This window comes from Oncorhynchus keta, chromosome 17, assembly GCF_023373465.1.
Source record: "Oncorhynchus keta strain PuntledgeMale-10-30-2019 chromosome 17, Oket_V2, whole genome shotgun sequence".
In the NCBI taxonomy this organism is placed as follows: domain Eukaryota; kingdom Metazoa; phylum Chordata; class Actinopteri; order Salmoniformes; family Salmonidae; genus Oncorhynchus; species Oncorhynchus keta.
In genome coordinates, this window is record NC_068437.1 from 28652320 (window position 1) to 28672928 (window position 20609).

General features: G+C 45.2%; 1 protein-coding gene across 5 annotated transcripts in view; it reads right to left on the reverse strand.

Annotated features, from left to right (window-relative positions):
* The window catches only part of LOC118396254 (FERM domain-containing protein 4A-like), a 232967-nt gene that overhangs the window by 142693 nt on the left and 69665 nt on the right, over window positions 1–20609 (reverse strand). Inside the window, exon 1 of one of the 5 annotated variants that reach the window (XM_052465816.1) lies at window positions 16042–16671. The exons of 2 other annotated variants lie outside the window; for them this stretch is intronic. In XM_052465816.1, the coding sequence (XP_052321776.1) occupies window positions 16042–16107 (66 nt within the window). In that variant the 5' untranslated portion in view covers window positions 16108–16671. Of the gene's footprint in view, window positions 1–4455; window positions 4913–16041; window positions 16672–20609 lie in introns of those variants that run through there. 2 more of the 5 variants (XM_052465813.1, XM_052465819.1) reach the window with 2 other exon arrangements.

Below are 20609 nucleotides of genomic sequence, written 5' to 3' on the forward strand. Positions count from 1 at the left end.
AAAGAGCAGGAATAGGCTTTTGGAGGCTACAGTCCAAACTATAGTGACAAGAAAATGTATGTGAACCCTTTGGAAATACCTGGATTTCTGCATAAATTGGTCATAAAATGTGATCTGATCTTCGTCTAGGTCACAACAATAGACAAAAACAGTCTGCTTAAACTAATAACACACAAACAATTATAAGTGTCTTTATTGAACACACCGTGTAAACATTCACAGTGCAGGGTGGGAAAAGTATGTGAACTCATTTAATAACTGGTTTACCCTACTTTGGCAGCAATAACCTCAACCATACGTTTCATGTTGTTGTGGATCAGACCTGCACAACAGTCAGGAGGAATTTTGGACCGTTCCTTTTTAAAAAATTGTTTCAGTTCAGCAATATTCTTGGGATGTCTGGTGTGAACTGCTCTCTTGAGGTCATGCCACAGCATCTCAATCCGGGTGAGGTCAAGACTCTGACTGGGCCACTACAGAAGGCATATTTTATTTCTGTTGAAGACATTCTGTTGTTGATTTACTTCTGTGTTTTGGGTCGTTGTCCTGTTACATCAACCAACTTCTGTTGAGCTTCAATTGGCAGACAGATAGCCTAACATTCTCCTGCAAAATGTCTTGATAAACTTGGGAATTCATTTTTCTGTCGATGGCAGCAAGCTGTCCAGGCCATGAGGCAGCAAAGCAGCCCCAAACCATGAACCTCCCTCCACCATACTTTACAGTTGGGATGAGGTTTTGATGTTGGTGTGCTGTGCCTTTTTTTATCCACACATGGTGTTGTGTGTTCCTCCCAAACAACTCAACTGTAGTTTCATCTGTCCACAGAATATTTTGCCAGTAGCGCTGTGGAACATCAAGGTGCACTTTTGCAAACTTCAGATGTGCAGCAATGTTTGTTTTTGGACAGCAGTGGCTTCTTCCGTGATGTCCTCCCATGAACACCATTCTTGTTTAGTGTTTTATCTATTGTATCCTCGTCATCAGAGATGTTAGCATGTTCCAGAGATTTCTGTAAGTCTTTAGCTGACACTCTAGGACTCTTTGTATCCTCTCCTACCAGTTCTTTGCTGCCAATGACTGGAACGAACTACAAAAATATCTGAAACTGGAAACACTTATCTCCCTCACTAGCTTTAAGAACCAGTTGTCAGAGAAGCTCACAGATTACTGCACCTGTAATTTAGCCCAAACAACTACCTCTCCCCCTACTGTATTTATTTATTTTGCTCCTTTTCACCCCATTATTTCTATCTCTACCTGCACATTCTTCCACTGCAAATCTACCATTCCAGTGTTTTACTTGCTATATTGTATTTACTTCGCCACCATGGCCTTTTTTTTGCCTCATTTTCTCACATTCTATATAGACTTTTTCTTCTACTGTATTATTGACTGTATGTTTGTTTTACTCCATGTGTAACTCTGTGTTGTTGTATGTGTCGAACTGCTTTGCTTTATCTTGGCCAGGTGGCAATTGTAAATGAGAACTTGTTTTCAACTTGCCTACCTGGTTAAATAAAGGTGAAATAAATAAATTGAGCAGTCTGTGCTCTGCTCTTGCAGTCATCTTTGCAGGACGGCCACTCCTAGGGAGAGTAGCAACAGTGCTGAACTTTCTCCATTTACAAACAATTTGTCTTACCGCGGACTGATGAACATCAAGGATTTTAGAGATACTTTTGTAACCCTTTCTAGCTTTATGCAAGTCAACAATTCGTAATCTTAGGTCTTCTGATATCTCTTTTGTTCGAGGCATGGTTCAAATCAGGTAATGCTTCTTGTGAATAGCAAACTTAATTTTTGTGAGTGTTTTTTATAGGGCAAAGCAGCTCTAACCAACATCTCCAATCTGGTCTCATTGATTGGACTCCAGGTTAGCCGACTCCTGACTCCAATTAGCTTTAGGAGAAGTCATTAGCCTAGGGGTTCACATACTTTCCCCAACCTACACTGGGAATGTTTAAATTATGTATTCAATATCGACAAGAAAACATTTTTTTTGTGTGTTATTAGTTTAAGCACACTATGTTTGTCTATTGTTGTGACTTAGATGAAGATCAGATCAAATTTGATGACCAATTTATGCAGGAATCCAGGTCACTCCAAAGGGTTCACATTCTTTTTCTTGCCAATCTATGGCTTCCAATGGTGCGACTGCTGTCGCCATCCAAAGATGATCCAACTTGAATAATTCCTTGGAGGTAAGGATGACAGCAGTGGTGTAGTCTACGGCGATATGGATATCAATTATTATTGATATCTACAAAGCGCATTGATGTGAAACACTGCTGCTCTCTCATTTAGCTATTTGCGTCTAACGGATTGTGGTTGTTGTGGATGGCTGTTCACAAATCTAAATGTGTATTTGAACCCAATAATGGTTGAATTCAAGAAGTTTAACTGACTAATAATCTGCTCAAAGCCTTTCAATGAGCACTGCACTTATTTTTCAACTCGAATCAATGAATCATCAATCAGTCCACCATGAATTTGTTTTGGGGTTATGCTCAGGTAAAACTATTTGGCTAATCTATACTTCCATATTTCTAATTCCTATTTATGAATATCAAGGGCTATAACATTTATTGGAATGACTGGAATTCTGATAGACTTTGGTTTTAAATGTAAAGATATAATTTAATCGTATTATTATATGTAGTAGAAAGTGATTGGTTAGAAGAAGCCTACATAACCAACCCATAAAGTAAAATTGAACATCCATATATGGCCAACTATGTAAACTTTAACATTGATTTATCTTGTAATAGATGTTGTTCAATTGGTAACATACACTTTTGTCTTCTTCTAATGCCTCTTAAGGGGATAGTAATCAAAAAAGTAACTGAATGTAATCAGATAACGTTACTGAGTTTGGGTACTCCAAAAGTTACGTTTCTGACTACAATTGAGGACAGGTAACTAGTAACTGTAACGAATGACATTTAGAAAGTAACCTACCCAACCCTGCATAGAACCATAGCCTGAGAGCATATCCTCTGGAAGAGCTGTCACTCTAAAGTTATGTTGTGTGTTAAAGCCCACCCACACAAACTGCACTTAACTCTGATTCACTTTGTACCATTAATGTTTCACCATGAAATCAGGACTAACCCCTCTTTACCACAGCATGATGGGAATGTTATTATCACTCACACACGCAGGCGCATGCAACACACACTCGTGCTGAAAACATGTTGGCTTAAGAGTTAGTGAGTCATGCAGCAGGTCAGAACATGTCCTGAGGTTTGACTGTGACAGTACCTCTGAATAGACCAGCCAGGTCACCCGTGGTACAAGTCAGTATTCCACGTCCGTCCAAGTCTGAGGACATTGCTAGTTGACGTGGAAACCGGCCACTAGGGAAAACAGTGAGCACTGTTACCTTCAAGTAGGTTGCTGTTTTGCTAGGGCGTTGTGGACGGTGATGGCGGATGGGCATAAGCATCTGCCTCTGGTTGCAAGTTGGAATCCAGCAATATTTTTCTTTTAACCCTATGCCCAACATTAACCCTTACCTTAACCATTCTGAGTTAATGCCTAACCTTAGGATTTCCCGAGTTAATGCCTTAAACTAACCTTAAACACTTAAAAATGTGACATTTGCATCAACTTAGAAATGTGACTTTGGAGAAACATGGGTGAATGTCTAATTCTGAAGTGAGACTGTGAGAGCTGGTTGGAATAGACATACAGTACATTCCACTTAAACCAGATAAATGCAACACCTCAACTCAGAACAACAGGATCAAACTGAAGGTAAAAATGTGAAAAGTCCATTGACAGTCATAGCTGCCTGGCAGGCATGAGCTGTCCTCTGTGTGTAACTAGACAGGATAGGACATGGAGGATAATGATTAGCCATGCTATGCTAGGCTTGGCTATATACAGCTCTGTTACAGTATGGCAACAGTATGCTATCTAAATAAGTCCGTATGCCAATATCACACAAGCACATAGTAGATTGAGACCTCAATGACCTTCAAACTGGGTAAGAATTAAGATGGACAGGCAAGAGGTAGAGAGAGAGAGTGACAGAGAGACATTCATTGTTCACTCAGTGTGCAGTTTCAGATTAAAAGCTTTTCTCTTGCTTTGCTTCCCAACTCAAGCTCCTACCGTCCCAGGATTAGCCAAATAACCCTTAAATCCCAACCACACACAATGGCACAGCAAGACAGAGGAGAGAGGCAGAGAGTGAGAGAGAGGCAGAGAGTGAGAGAGAGGCAGAGTGAGAAGCAGTGAAAGATTGAAAGAGACAAGCAGGGAGCCTGACAGAGAGCGAGAGAGAGAGCGAGAGTGTGACAGACAGAGGGAGAGAGACAGACAGACAGACAGAGAGAGAGGGAGAGAGAGAGAGAGACAGAGAGAGAGAGGGAGAGAGAGACAGACAGAGAGAGAGGGAGAGAGAGAGAGACAGAGAGAGAGAGGAGGTTGTAATCCAGTGTATCTTACCCTCTCTCCACTGTTCCGTCGTAACGTTCCCACCGGTAGTTTGAGCATGAGTCTGCGGGTCCTACCCGGGGTTACAGCCCCCTGCACCACCATGGCACGACCCTCAGTGTGTGTGTGTGTTAGTGTGTGAGTGTGTGTAGAGAGAGAACGTCTATTCGCATCCAGCCTAGAAGCAGCTCTCGCGAGCTAGCGTGTGTTTGTGTGAGAGAGTGGGTATGAGTAGTTCCAGTCCTGTCTTCCCTCCTTCTCTCACTCCCTCTCTCCTCTGTTAGTCTTGGTGAGAGGAGAGTGTGTATCTCTCTGATTCAGAGAACTGCCCATTCTCCTCTGCTTAGCTACGCTCCACTCTGCTGCTCTTGCACACGGTGTGTGTGCTCGCGTGAGTAGGCCTATGTTTGTGAGGAGAGGGAGGGAGTATGCTTTGTTTCCTTTCTCTCTCTTCCACTTCAGTCTGTCTCTATCCCGCCTTCTCTCCCTGTAGCCTGTGGGGTCTCTCTCTCTCTCTCTCTCTCTCTCTCTCTCTCTCTCTCTCTCTCTCTCTCTCTCTCTCTCTCTCTCGTCAGGAGCTTAACCAGGTCACTGGTTTAATGTGACGCTACGGTGGTTATTAGCATACGCACACTTGGTCACGTGATCACAAAGGAATAGTGAGTGTGCGTGGAGGGGAGGGGGTGGGGATGGGAGGTTGACACACACACACACACACACACACACACACACACACACACACACACACACACACACACACACACACACACACACACACACACACACACACACACACACACACACACACACACACACACACACACATACACACATACACACACACACACATTAGTACAGTGAGTCACGTGGTACACCTCAAAAGGAATATGTGATGTTTTGCCATCTGGGGAGTGGATTATCTTTAAATCCCACATCCAGCTTTCACCCCTTCTGTCTGGACTGGAGCACAGAGAGGGATACCCCTAAACACGTGCACAAACGCACGAACGCACGCACACTTGAATGCACGCCCACCGATAAGACAATAAGTTTACAAAGGGCCAGGATCCTAAAGAGAGGGGGAATGTCTTCAAAGCTGGCCACTAGGGGCAACAGTAATCACCATCAAGTAGGCTTGGGTTTTGATGAGGTGTTGTGGACAGGGGTGGTGGATGGGCATCGGCCCATTTCTCTGGCTCAGAAGGTTGTGTGTTTGATCCCGATCATGGACACTGTTTTTTTTTAAACCCATAACCATTTGGAATGAGTGTCTAAACTTAACATTTAACTAGTACATTTGACGTTTGGAGAAATAGAATGACATAAGGCAGCAGGAGCAAGAAAACAGTTCGAAATTTGACGTTTTGAGCAACTTCGAAATTTGACGCTTTGAGAACGTGGCTGAACATCTAATTTTGTAGTGAAACTGTGAGAGCTTGTTGGGCAAAAAACCCATCTGTCCTGATAGGAAGGGAGTCCAGTGCTAAGCTTAAGCCATGGAGTGGTGTGGCCCTTGTCTGACCATCAGATCAATTGGCTGGGTTAGGGTTGACTTGAGTTACAGCTGGTTCTAGTGACCTACTGTCATTTTCTTATAATCACTCTGCACAGCTCAGCTTCTCTCAATTAGCTGGTCAATACTGCATCGTCAGGTGATTAGTAAGAGCGTATAAACACACATTTATTGCACACATGCAACAGGAGTATCGGAGGTGGTTGGTGGACTACGCTTGTATGAAGAGTAACTTTGCCTGAGAGTTGAAGACCAGGATTCACACACACACACACACACACACACACACACACACACACACACACACACACACACACACACACACACACACACACACACACACACACACACACACACACACACACACACACACACACACACACACACACACACACACACACACACACACACACACACACACACACACACACACACACACACACACACACACACACACTGTGGTTACAGCTGTGCCAACCACACAGGAGACAGTAATCTGCACTAGTAATCCCCACTAAGCATCATTTATTCAATACTCTGGCTTACATCAGGAGTGTGTGTATGTGTGTGTTTCTGTGTGTGAGTGTGTCCTACATAAGAAATATCAGCGGGCTATATATAACCCCACAGAGTGCAGGCAACATCCACGACTCAGAGACTCAACTGGAGGGAATGAAAGAGAAGATGAAAGTAACTATGGATCTGTTTTCACTGTCAGATGTGTTTGAAATGAAAACACATCTCTGTGATATGTTAGATTAATTATGTTATTGTGACTGGAGATATCCTGTTTTATCTTGTTCATCAGGAGGAAAAATGACATGGCTGTCCATAATTACCTACTAAAGACTGCATGTGTAGGCTTTTTGAATACCACAGTAATGATAAAGGCTCCAGTTCTCAATAATCTTAACAGGAGGACATGATTTAACGCTTCAGGCAAGATACAGTACACTATGACCTATTTCAGTTGAACATACACACAGCACCCTGACATACGGGACAACAAAACACACACACACACACACACACACACACACACACACACACACACACACACACACACACACACACACACACACACACACACACACACACACACACACACACACACACACACACACACACACACACACACACACAGTGCCACCCTCAGGACAATTGGACAAATTGGCCTAGGATTCACTACTTAGGCACTCCTTACCGTGTCTGCCAAATATCAGAACTTGCTTTTGATGTATTTTGGATAGGGTTGCAACAAATTCACGTGTTCTCAAAATCACGGTTGGAGGATTTCCACCCTGTTTCTGGGAACCAGGGAATCTATTGAAAGTTCCTGTAATTTTACAACTCTAATTTTGGACCATTTTCAATTAGGTTTACTAATTTAAATGTCTTCTTCTCCAGAACCGCTGAAACGATCAGCCCCAAAACTTGGTATATATGGATGCACATCTTGAAGTGCAATTTTTTCCAAGACTCAAACAATATAGGCCGCTGAAAGCCAATGAGCTTTAATGAATTGTTTTTCCCGTCCAACAGCGCCAACATGCAACTAAACTGAAGCATACGTTACAGGTTAGCTATGTTCATATCCTTGAGCATGTGTGCCAAATGTCATATCTGAGTCAAACAGATCAAGAGATATAAACGTGTTCCTGTTATAGCACCTCCGTGTGGAGGTGCATATGTTGAGTCTAGACAGAGTTTGGAGGATGTGTACCAAGATACGAATATGCGTGTCTGATTTATATGGTCAGTAGCGGCCAATGTTCTTTGACATACTTGCCTGGAATATATTGCATTGGGAGACATTGGTTCATAGATGCCATATATCAACGATTCATGCAGATCGGTCGTTCGGTGCCAGAGGAGTAGTGTTTTTCACACAATTCTAAATGGCAGAAAATCCATCACGACGGACTTTATGGGTCATCGAGGCAACTTTGTTTCTTGTTTGTACATTTGTACCAAATTTCCCAACTCTAGGTCACACAGAGTGAGGGGCATGAGTTTTCAAAGTTTGCATTTTCAATTGCTCGTTATAGAGCCACCATTTGGCCAATAGGAACGGCACTGCATGAAAGGGTGTGGCCTTAGGCCTTTTCACAGGAATTTCAATATTTTCCACAAATGTTTTCCACAGAATAATAATCGACAACAAACGCAATAGTGTTTCACCCAGCTTCACTGCTGGAACCCCTAACAACACACATAGGAAAAAGCACATGAGACATTCACAGACAGACTGAAGGGTTCTGATTAAATTCATTTCTCTCTCTGAACATACAGCAACCCCCAACATCCCCTGTCACACATTCTACCTAATCACCACAAAACCAATATGGCCAGTTCCAGACACAAAGAACTGAGTGAGTGAGTGTGAGAGGGAGGGAGAGAGAGAGAGAGAGAGACATAGAGAGAGAGAGAGAGAGAGAGAGAGAGAGAGAGAGAGAGAGAGACAGAGAGAGACAGAGAGAGAGAGAGGGAGAGAGAGAGATAGAGAGAGAGAGAGAGAGAGAGAGAGAGAGAGAGAGAGAGAGAGAGAGAGAGAGAGGAGAGAGAGAGAGAGGGAGAGAGAGAGAGAGAGAGAGAGAGAGAGAGAGAGAGAGAGAGAGAGAGAGAGAGAGAGAGAGAGAGAGAAAACAATGCCGTAACGAGCAGTACATTAATGACTACTAATGAGACCAGATTTTTCCTCAAACAATGCACCTGGTGTGTGTGTTTATTTATGATGTATTGTGTGTGTGTGTGTGTGTGTGTGTGTGTGTGTGTGTGTGTGTGTGTGTGTGTGTGTGTGTGTGTGTGTGTGTGTGTGTGTGTGTGTGTGTGTGTGTGTGTGTGTGTGTGTGTGTGTGTGTGTGTGTGTGTGTGTGCAGTCTCTGCCTGCACGTTCTGATTCATCACTATGGTCCTTTGTCTGAGGTGTGTGTGTGTTTTTGGAAATGCCCTCCAGCCAGGCTCTCTCGTCTTGCCAGTGTTGGTGTTTATGGTTAAGATTCCAGACAATAGCCAGAATAGAATTACAGCACCATAAATACATTTACATTAGATGTTTTATTTCACCTTTATTTAACCAGGTAGGCCAGTTGAGAACAAGTTCTCATTTACACCTGCAACCTGGCCAAGATAAAGCAAAGAAGTGCAACATACAGTCAGTAACACAATAGAAACATCTATGTACCATGTGTGCAAATGTAGAAGATTAGGGAGGTAAGGCAATAAATAGGCCGTAAAGTGAAATAATTACAATTGAGCATTAACACTGGATTGATAGATGTGCAGATGATGATGTGCAAGTAGAGATACTGGGGTGCAAAAGAGCAAGAGGATAAGTAACAATATGGGGATGAGGTAGTTGGATGTGCTATTTACAGATTGGCTGTGTAAAGGTACAGTGATCGGTAATCTGTTCAGCCAGCTGATGCTTAAAGTTAGAGAGGGACTTGCAGGACTTTAAGACTTTAAGACTTGCAATTCGTTCCAGTCATTGGCAGCAGAGAACTGGAAGGAAAGGCGGCCAAAGTAAGTGTTGGATTTGGGGATGACCAGTGAAATATATCTGCTGGAGCGTGTGTTACGGGTGGGTGTTGCTATGGTGACCAGTGAGCTGAGATAAGGCGGGGCTTTACCTAGCAAAGACTTATAGATGACCTGGAGCCAGTGGGTTTGACGCCAAATTTGTAGTGAGGGCCAGTCAACGAGAGCATATAGGTCATAGTGTTGGGTGGTATATGGGGCTTTGTTGACAAAACAGATGGCACTGTGATAGACTACATCCAGTTTGCTGAGTAGATTGTTGGAGGCTATTTTGTAAATGACATCGCCGAAGTCAAGGAATGGTAGGATAGTCAGTTTTACGAGGGTATGTTGGGCAGCATAAGTGAAGGAGGCTTTGTTGCAAAATAGGAAGCCGATTGTAGATTTAATTTTGGATGGGAGATGCTTAGTGTGAGTCTGGAAGGAGAGTTTATAGTCTAACCAGACACTTAGGTATTTGTAGTTGTCCACATATTCTAAGTCAGAACCGTCCAGAATAGTGATGCTAGTCGGGCGGGAGAGTGCGGGCAGTAATCGGTTGAAGAGCATGCACTTGGTTTAACATAAGCATTTGGAGGCCACAGAAGGAGTGTTGTATGACATTCAAGCTTGTTTGGAGGTTTGTTAGCACAGTGTCCAAAGAAGGGACAGATATATACAGAATGGTGTCGTCTGCGTAGAGGTGGATCAGAGAATCACCAGCAGTAAGAGCAACATCATTGATATATAAGGAGAAAAAAAAATAATTGGCACCCCCATACAGACTGCCAAAGGTCCGGACAACAGGCCCTCCGATTTGACACACTGAACTCTAACTGAGAAGTATTTGGTGAAGCAGGAGAGGTAGTCATTTGAGAAGCCAAAGCTATTGAGTCTGATTGACAGTGTAACGGTTTTCTAGGTGTGGTGAATGGAGAGTCGGACCAAACTGCAGCGTGTAGATTGCGATCCATGTTTAATGAACAAAAACGTAACACGAATCTAAAACACAAACACTACAAAGAACGTAACGAAAACCGAAACAGCCTATACTAGTGAAAACTAACACAGACAGGAACAAGGACACTAAGGACAATCACCCACAAAACAACCAAAGAATATGGCTGCCTAAATATGGTTCCCAATCAGAGACAACGATAAACACCTGCCTCTGATTGAGAACCACTCCAGACAGCCATAGACTTTGCTAGATCACCCCACTAGCTACAATCCCAATACATACCAAAACCCCAAGACAAAACACACCACAATACAAAAACCTCATGCCACACCCTGGCCTGAACCAAACATGAAGATAAACACAAAATACTTCGACCAGGGCGTGACAGACAGAGTCAAAAGCCTTGGACAGGTCGATGAAGATGGCTGCACAGTACTGTCTTTTATCGTTGGCGGTTATGATATCGTTTTGGACCTTGAGCATGGCTGAGGTGCACCCTTGACCAGCTCAGAAACCAGACTGCATAGGGGATAAGGTACAGTGGGATTCAAAATGGTGGGTGATCTGTTTGTTAACTTGGCTTTAGAAGATTTTTTAGAAAGGCAGGGCAGGATGGATATAGGTCTATAACAGTTTGGGTCTAGAGTGTCTCCCCCTTTGAAGAGGGGTATGACCGCAGCAGTTTTCCAATCTTTGGGGATCTCAGACGATACGAAAGAGAGGTTGAATAGGCGAGTAATAGGGGTTGCAACAATTTTGGCGGATCATTTTAGAAAGAGAGGGTCCAGAAATACATACAGACACATACAAACATACAGTGGGGCAAAAAAGTATTTAGTCAGCCACCAATTGTGCAAGTTCTCCCACTTAAAAAGATGAGAGAGTCCTGTAATTTTCATCATAGGTACACTTCAACTATGACAGACAAAATGAGAAAAAAAATCCAGAAAATCACATTGTAAGATTTTTTATTAATTCATTTGCAAATTATGGTGGAAAATAAGTATTTCGTCAATAACAAAAGTTTATCTCAATACTTTGTTATATACCCTTTGTTGGCAATGACAGAGGTCAAACGTTTTCTGTAAGGTTTTCACACACTGTTGCTGGTATTTTGGCCCATTCCTCAATGCAGATCTCCTCTAGAGCAGTGATGTTTTGGGGCTGTTGATGGCAACACGGACTTTCAACTCCCTCCAAAGATTTTCTATTGGGTTGAGATCTGGAGACTGGCTTGGCCACTCCAGGACCTTGAAATGCTTCTTACGAAGCTCCTTCGTTGCCCCGGGCGGTGTGTTTGGGATCATTGTCATGCTGAAAGACCCAGCCAAGTTTCATATTCAATGCCCTTGCTGATGGAAGGAGGTTTTCACTCAAAATCTCACGATACATGGCCCCATTCATTCTTTCCTTTACACGGATCAGTCTTCCTGGTCCCTTTGCAGAAAAACAGCCCCAAAGCATGATGTTTCCACCCCCATACTTCACAGTAGGTATGGTGTTCTTTGGATGCAACTCAGCATTCTTTGTCCACCAAACACGACGAGTTGAGTTTTTACCAAAAAGTTATATTTTGGTTTCATCTGACCATATGACATTCTCCCAATCTTCTTATGGATCACCCAAATGCTCTCTAGCACACTTCAGGCCGGCCTGGACATGTACTGGCTTAAGCAGGAGGACACGTCTGGCACTGCAGGATTTTGGTCCCAGCTCTCTGCAGGTCATTCTCTGCAGGTCATTTTTGCTCACCGTTCTTGTGATCATTTTGACCCCACGGGGTGAGATCTTGCGCGGAGCCCCAGATCGAGGGAGATTATCAGTGGTCTTGTATGTCTTCCATTTCTTAACAATTGCTCCCACAGTTGATTTATTCAAACCAAGCTGCTTACCTATTGCAGATTCAGTCATCCCAGCCTGGTGTAGGTCTACCATTTTGTTTCTGGTGTCCTTTGACAGCTCTTTGGTCTTGGCCATAGTGGAGTTTGGAGTGTGACTGTTTGAGGTTGTGGACATGTGTATTTTATACAGATAACAAGTTCAAACAGGTGCCATTAATACAGGTAACGAGTGGAGGACAGAGGAGCCTCTTAAAGAAGAAGTTACAGGTCTGTGAGAGCCAGAAATCTTGCTTGTTTGTAGGTGACCAAATACTTATTTTCCACCATTATTTGCAAATAAATTCATAAAAAATCTTACAATGTGATTTTCTGGATTTTTTTTTCTCATTTTGTCTGTCATAGTTGAAGTGTACCTATGATGAAAATTACAGGCCTCTCTCATCTTTTTAAGTTGGAGAACTTGCATAATTGGTGGCTGACTAAATACTTTTTTGCCCCACTGTATGCACCCAGGCCCACATATAAACCCACACTAACATTTATCTCAGTCAAACAATGCTGTAATACTCAGACACTATAACTCATAGATTGTCTGTTGTTATGCCTGCATGTCATTCGATTAAACGATTTCTATTGACTGTCACACAGCTCATGGTGTTCCTGTGTTGTGCTCTTATCTGTTCATTCACAACCACTCTTGTCTTTTCCTATCTGATAATTTGCTCATTTCACACCCTCTCAGGTAGGTCACAAACTCAGTGGTGTGTGTGTGTGTGTGTGTGTGTGTGTGTGTGAGAGAGAGAGAGAGAGAGAGAGAGAGAGAGAGAGAGAGAGAGAGAGAGAGAGAGAGAGAGAGAGGGGGAGCCATATCTCTCCACGAGGGGTTTACCCTTATAATGACTTCACCACAGGGGAGTAGGAGGCCACTGCTCTGCTCCCTCTGTCATTATTCTGTGGATGTGCATTTTTGCTATTTATCACAGAAAGGTGACGAGAATAGGCCACACACACACACACACACACACACACACACACACACACACACACACACACACACACACACACACACACACACACACACACACACACACACACACACACACACACACACACACACACACACACACACACACACACACACACACACACACACACCTGGGCATTACAGTATATCCTATAGCCCACATTTCCAAGTTCAAATGTAGGTATTCTTGTTTCAGAGATCGTGAGATAGGATAGTGGGAGGAAGGGAGAGGAGGAGAGATGAGACGGTGTCTCTCTGGTCTTGCTTTTGGGTATGAATAGACGGATGAGGAAGTGGGAGGTGGGAGGGAGAGGAGAGAGGAGGGAACTCAATTAGACTGCAGGAAGGTTGAATGCCTTTTTAATCCTGCAACTTCATCTCCTGATGTGACTGTCAGCCACTGTGCTTCTACATCTGCATTTTTTGCTCTTTGGGGTTTTAGGCTGGGTTTCTGTGTAAGCACTTTGTGACATCTGCTGATGCAAAAAGGGCTTTATAAATACATTTGATTGAATTTGATTGATTTGTAGAAGACAAGATCCTGTATGGTCTCATTGTAGAGACAGAAAAGCCACCTATCCCTTGGTTTTACATCCGTATTCTCTAGCAACACCCGATAAGTTGGTTTCATGTTATCACAGCATCATATCAGCATCATATCATAAATGGAGATTATTGGTTTTAGAATGGTAATCAGGGAACATCTGTGTCCAGAGGTTCTTGTTGCTACAGTATATACATTGTCATGTAGGTTGCTATCTATTGTGCTTTGCTATGTGAATGACAAATCCCTTTCTTAGTGTATAGTATAGTATTGTGGTCTGACAGCAAGTTCATCACAGACTCCACGTGGACACACAAGATAATGCTGTAAAACATACATTGAGAAATGCATTGAGATTCTGAGACTATAGTATATGCATAATAATCTGCCATTTTCAAATGGTATGCTGGTCCATCTATAATGGAATGTTTCTTTGTAGGGGAATGCATATTGCAATGGTACTTCTATGTTCTAGACTCTGTTCCTATAAAACAAGTGGACAGATATATTGTGCCAACCTGAAAATGACCCTGTTTCTCTATGTTAGATAAGTCAGTCACTCCTGTAGGTCTCTGCTAGCCTTACTGAATCATTCATATAGAGTACTGGAATTATGAATACAGTTACGCTCCAATACCCACTCTAACATAATGCTAAGAATGTCTCCGTCTCAGACACACACACACGCGCACACACACACCCCCTCACACACACACACACACTCACAAACACACACACACACACACACACACACACACACACACACACACACACACACACACACACACACACACACACACACACACACACACACACACACACACACACACACACACACACACACACACACACACACACACACACAAACATACACGCTCGTTTGTATGTTTGAGTATGTATTTGCTTGCGTGTGTGTGTATGCAAGTGCATTGTGCGTCTGTGTGCGTGAGCGACTCTGTGGGTGTTTATGCCGATCGCTCAGAGCAATTTGAATATTTATAATAAAGAACAGACCGGTAGCTATACCTCTGCATTGTAGCCTCCTGGAGCAATTACAACAAAGAAATAAGGCTGCTAATGATGATGATGATGTGAGGAAGTGTAGAGGAAGGACATGTTGTCTTCCTGCCTGTCAGTTTCCACCTCACATGTAGTGCATGAATAATAGTCCCAACACTCCCAATACTTACCTTTTATTACTGCCAGCCTCAAACACAACACACACATGGTACTAACTAGAATCATATCCACATTATCCAATTACATCAACATTTGGCTGATCTCAAACTTCATATCGTGAAACGTTCTACTGACATCAATGTTGTGTTGATGTACTCACATCAATGTTGCACTTACGTCAAAGTTGTACTGAATTCATTGTTGTACAGGGATCAATGTTGTTCAGCTCAGCTATCAATGGGTTATATCAAAGTTTGTGAGGAAACTGGATTCTAGGCGATATTATTCAATTGTGGCAGAGGCCTCAGCCTGCAAACGATTTGAAGAAGAAACGGCATCTTAACCACTCATTATAGAAACAATCAAAGCTACCAGGGGAAAGTCATATTTACGTCACGCTGGTGTGTGTGTATGTGTGTGTGTGTGGGGGGGGCATACTCAGTGCATGCTACAGTCAATACCACTGGTGTATACTACTATAGTTTAATGACTTTCCTCTTCTATTTGCTGATTAGTCAAACATCTGGACAGGACATGAACATATGCTGGCCTCTGGCCTCAAACCACAATTACACCGAGGAGAGAGATGGAGAGAGTAAAAGAGAGAGAGAAAAAGAGAGGGATAGGAAGAGAGAGGTATATTGGAGAGAGAAGGAAATGATAGATAGTGATAGGCGTTTGACTTTAAAAGCTTTTTATTAAAACCATTCAATGGAAAAGAGCCTTATAATATTGAATAGGAGGAAAGAGAGAGGGAAGAGAGAGGGAAAAGAGAGAGAGAAAAGAGAGAGGGAAGAGAGGGAAGAGAGGGAAGAGAGAGGGAAAAGAGAGAGGGAAGAGAGGGAAGAGAGAGGGAAAAGAGAGAGGGAAGAGAGAGGGAAAAGAGAGGGAAGAGAGAGGGAAAAGAGAGAGGGAAGAGAGAGGGAAAAGAGAGGGAAGAGAGAGGGAAAAGAGAGAGGGAAGAGAGAGGGAAGAGAAGAAAAGAGAGATAAAGAAAGCATTTGTGTGTCTACTTACGAATACGTCCATGAGCATGTGTTCCAGAGTGACCTCTAGGTCCTCCAGTCGTGCTACCAGTGTCATTGTTCTTCTGATCTAGAACCTTTAGAACCCGTCCAGGACAGCTTAGAACACTCCGGTATAACTTTTATACACAACTCCGTTTCCTTCGATCATTCGTGTGGCATTCAGAACGTTCACATACCACACAGAGAAAACACAATGATCTCAAGGAATGTGGAATGTCATGTATGTCATTCACAGAATGCCTTCATAAAACACACAGAGCTAATGTTCAGCAGTCACACCAATTGTATCTGTATCCAAAGAGTCAGTCCTTAAGAAGCAAAGTTCTCCAGAGCCATATCCACCAATCAGCTCTATCTCCAACGAAGAGGTGTCTCCATATGAGCCATATGAGTCACTGTCAACAACCAGACCAGAATTTCTCCATGGAACTATAGCTCTGTATTCCTCTCTGAGAACAGATCCTCTGAGAACTGAGCACTGGTCAGACTGGCTGACTGGCATAAAGAGGGCAGAAGGTGGGACTCCGAACTGCAGGGAGCAGACGGAGAGGAAGATGAGGAAGAAGATAAGGAGGAGAGGAGCATGAGACTGTATGAGACACAGATAATCACAGAGGCAGCTAAAATGTGATTCTCTCTTGGTCAGCCTCCTTTTCTTCTCTTTCTCTTTCTGTCTCTCCTTCCCGTTTTTGTCTCTCATATCTTTCTCACTCAAAATGATGATGAGTCTCTCTCTCTCTTTATTTCCCTCCCTCTCTGTCTGTGCCCTTTCAGGGTCTCGGTCCACACTGGAGGTCTTTGTGCAGAGTGTGCGCCTGGAGCAGTTGATGCCCATACAGGGTGCTCTTGGCTGGGGTGAGATCCCTTCACACGGGGTCTCTATCAATAGGTCTTTGTGGCTCCTCATTAAGGCCTGGACACCACCGCTCACAGAGAAACACCAGACAAATACAAAGATGGCTGAGTCTCTGTGTGGGTGTGTGTGCTGTGTGTGTGTGCTGGGTCTGCCTGGAGCCTTATGTAACATGGGGATAGATGGAGGAAAGGGGTAGAGGAGAGGAGGGGTAGTGAGTGCCAGCAGTGGAGGATAGGATAAGCGAGGGAGGCAGGGGTTGGAAAGAGGATTAAAAGGGAATAGGCCCGAAGGAGAAGAAAAGGAGGGGGTGAAGGAGAGGAAATTGGAAATCGGAGACGTCACCATGGGTTGTTTTTGTTTTTGGGGGGCGGGCCCACTGGAATGTCATGTACCCGATTCTCACTCTGCCTTTAACCAACTCTGATCTAAAAACAGAGAGACAGAGTGAGTCAGAGGGATGGGGGAAGAGAGAGGGAGAGATAGGGGGATGTGGGGTAAACAGAGAGACAGAGTGAGTCAGAGGGATGGGGGAAGAGAGAGGGAGAGATAGGGGGATGTGGGGTAAACAGAGAGACAGAGTGAGTCAGAGGGACGGGGAGAAGACAGAGGGAGAGATAGGGGGATGTGGGGTAAACAGAGAGACAGAGTGAGTCAGAGGGACGGGAAAGAGAGAGGGAGAGATAGGGGGATGTGGGGTAAACAGAGAGATAGAGTGAGTCAGAGGGACGGGGAGAAGAGAGAGGGAGAGAGGGGGATGTGGGGTAAACAGAGAGACAGAGTGAGTCAGAGGGATGGGAAAGAGAGAGGGAGAGATAGGGGGATGTGGGGTAAACAGAGAGACAGAGTGAGTCAGAGGGATGGGGGAAGAGAGAGGGAGAGATAGGGGGATGTGGGGTAAACAGAGAGACAGAGTGAGTCAGAGGGACGGGGAGAAGAGAGAGGGAGAGATAGGGGGATGTGGGGTAAACAGAGAGAAAGAGTGAGTCAGAGGGACGGGGAGAAGAGAGAGGGAGAGATAGGGGGATGTGGGGTAAACAGAGAGACAGAGTGAGTCAGAGGGACGGGAAAGAGAGAGGGAGAGATAGGGGGATGTGGGGTAAACAGAGAGATAGAGTGAGTCAGAGGGACGGGGAGAAGAGAGAGGGAGAGATAGGAGGATGTGGGGTAAACAGAGAGACAGAGTGAGTCAGAGGGATGGGGGAAGAGAGAGGGAGAGATAGGGGGATGTGGGGTAAACAGAGAGACAGAGTGAGTCAGAGGGACGGGGAGAAGAGAGAGGGAGAGATAGGGGGATGTGGGGTAAACAGAGAGACAGAGTGAGTCAGAGGGACGGGGAGAAGAGAGAGGGAGAGATAGGGGGATGTGGGGTAAACAGAGAGACAGAGTGAGTCAGAGGGATGGGGGAAGAGAGAGGGAGAGAGGGGGATGTGGGGTAAACAGAGAGACAGAGTGAGTCAGAGGGACGGGGAGAAGAGAGAGGGAGAGATAGGGGGATGTGGGGTAAACAGAGAGACAGAGTGAGTCAGAGGGATGGGGGAAGAGAGAGGGAGAGAGGGGGATGTGGGGTAAACAGAGAGACAGAGTGAGTCAGAGGGACGGGGAGAAGAGAGAGGGAGAGATAGGGGGATGTGGGGTAAACAGAGAGAAAGAGTGAGTCAGAGGGATGGGGAGAAGAGAGAGGGAGAGATAGGGGGATGTGGGGTAAACAGAGAGAAAGAGTGAGTCAGAGGGACGGGGAGAAGAGAGAGGGAGAGATAGGGGGATGTGGGGTAAACAGAGAGACAGAGTGAGTCAGAGGGACGGGGAGAAGAGAGAGGGAGAGAGGGGGATGTGGGGTAAACAGAGAGACAGAGTGAGTCAGAGGGACGGGGAGAAGAGAGAGGAGAGAGATAAACAGGGGGATGTGGGGTAAACAGAGAGACAGAGTGAGTCAGAGGGACGGGGAGAAGAGAGAGGGAGAGATAGGGGGATGTGGGGTAAACAGAGAGACAGAGTGAGTCAGAGGGACGGGGAGAAGAGAGAGGGAGAGATAGGGGGATGTGGGGTAAACAGAGAGACAGAGTGAGTCAGAGGGATGGGAAAGAGAGAGGGAGAGATAGGGGGATGTGGGGTAAACAGAGAGACAGAGTGAGTCAGAGGGACGGGGAGAAGAGAGAGGGAGAGATAGGGGGATGTGGGGTAAACAGAGAGACAGAGTGAGTCAGAGGGACGGGGAGAAGAGAGAGGGAGAGATAGGGGGATGTGGGGTAAACAGAGAGACAGAGTGAGTCAGAGGGATGGGGGAAGAGAGAGGGAGAGAGGGGGATGTGGGGTAAACAGAGAGACAGAGTGAGTCAGAGGGACGGGGAGAAGAGAGAGGGAGAGATAGGGGGATGGGGGGTAAACAGAGAGACAGAGTGAGTCAGAGGGATGGGGGAAGAGAGAGGGAGAGATAGGGGGATGTGGGGTAAACAGAGAGACAGAGTGAGTCAGAGGGATGGGGGAAGAGAGAGGGAGAGATAGGGGGATGTGGGGTAAACAGAGAGACAGAGTGAGTCAGAGGGACGGGGAGAAGAGAGAGGGAGAGATAGGGGGATGTGGGGTAAACAGAGAGACAGAGTGAGTCAGAGGGACGGGGAGAAGAGAGAGGGAGAGATAGGGGGATGTGGGGTAAACAGAGAGACAGAGTGAGTCAGAGGGACGGGGAGAAGAGAGAGGGAGAGATAGGGGGATGTGGGGTAAACAGAGAGACAGAGTGAGTCAGAGGGACGGGGAGAAGAGAGAGGGAGAGATAGGGGGATGTGGGGTAAACAGAGAGATAGAGTGAGTCAGAGGGACGGGGAGAAGACAGAGGGAGAGATAGGGGGATGTGAGTGTATGTGGGGTAAACAGAGAGACAGAGTGAGTCAGAGGGACGGGGAGAAGACAGAGGGAGAGATAGGGGGATGTGGGGTAAACAGAGAGATAGAGTGAGTCAGAGGGACGGGGAGAAGACAGAGGGAGAGATAGGGGGATGTGAGTGTATGTGGGGTAAACAGAGAGACAGAGTGAGTCAGAGGGACGGGGAGAAGACAGAGGGAGAGATAGGGGGATGTGGGGTAAACAGACAGACAGAGTGAGTCAGAGTGACGGGGAGAAGACAGAGGGAGAGATAGGGGGATGTGGGGTAAACAGAGAGACAGAGTGAGTCAGAGGGACGGGGAGAAGAGAGAGGGAGAGATAGGGGGATGTGGGGTAAACAGAGAGACAGAGTGAGTCAGAGGGACGGGGAGAAGAGAGAGGGGAGAGATAGGGGATGTGGGGTAAACAGAGAGACAGAGTGAGTCAGAGGGACGGGGAGAAGAGAGAGGGAGAGAGGGGGATGTGGGGTAAACAGAGAGACAGAGTGAGTCAGAGGGATGGGAAAGAGAGAGGGAGAGATAGGGGGATGTGGGGTAAACAGAGAGATAGAGTGAGTCAGAGGGACGGGGAGAAGACAGAGGGAGAGATAGGGGGATGTGAGTGTATGTGGGGTAAACAGAGAGACAGAGTGAGTCAGAGGGACGGGGAGAAGACAGAGGGAGAGATAGGGGGATGTGGGGTAAACAGACAGACAGAGTGAGTCAGAGGATGGGGGAAGAGAGAGGGAGAGATAGGGGGATGTGGGGTAAACAGAGAGACAGAGTGAGTCAGAGGGACGGGGAGAAGAGAGAGGGGGAGAGATAGGGGGATGTGGGGTAAAC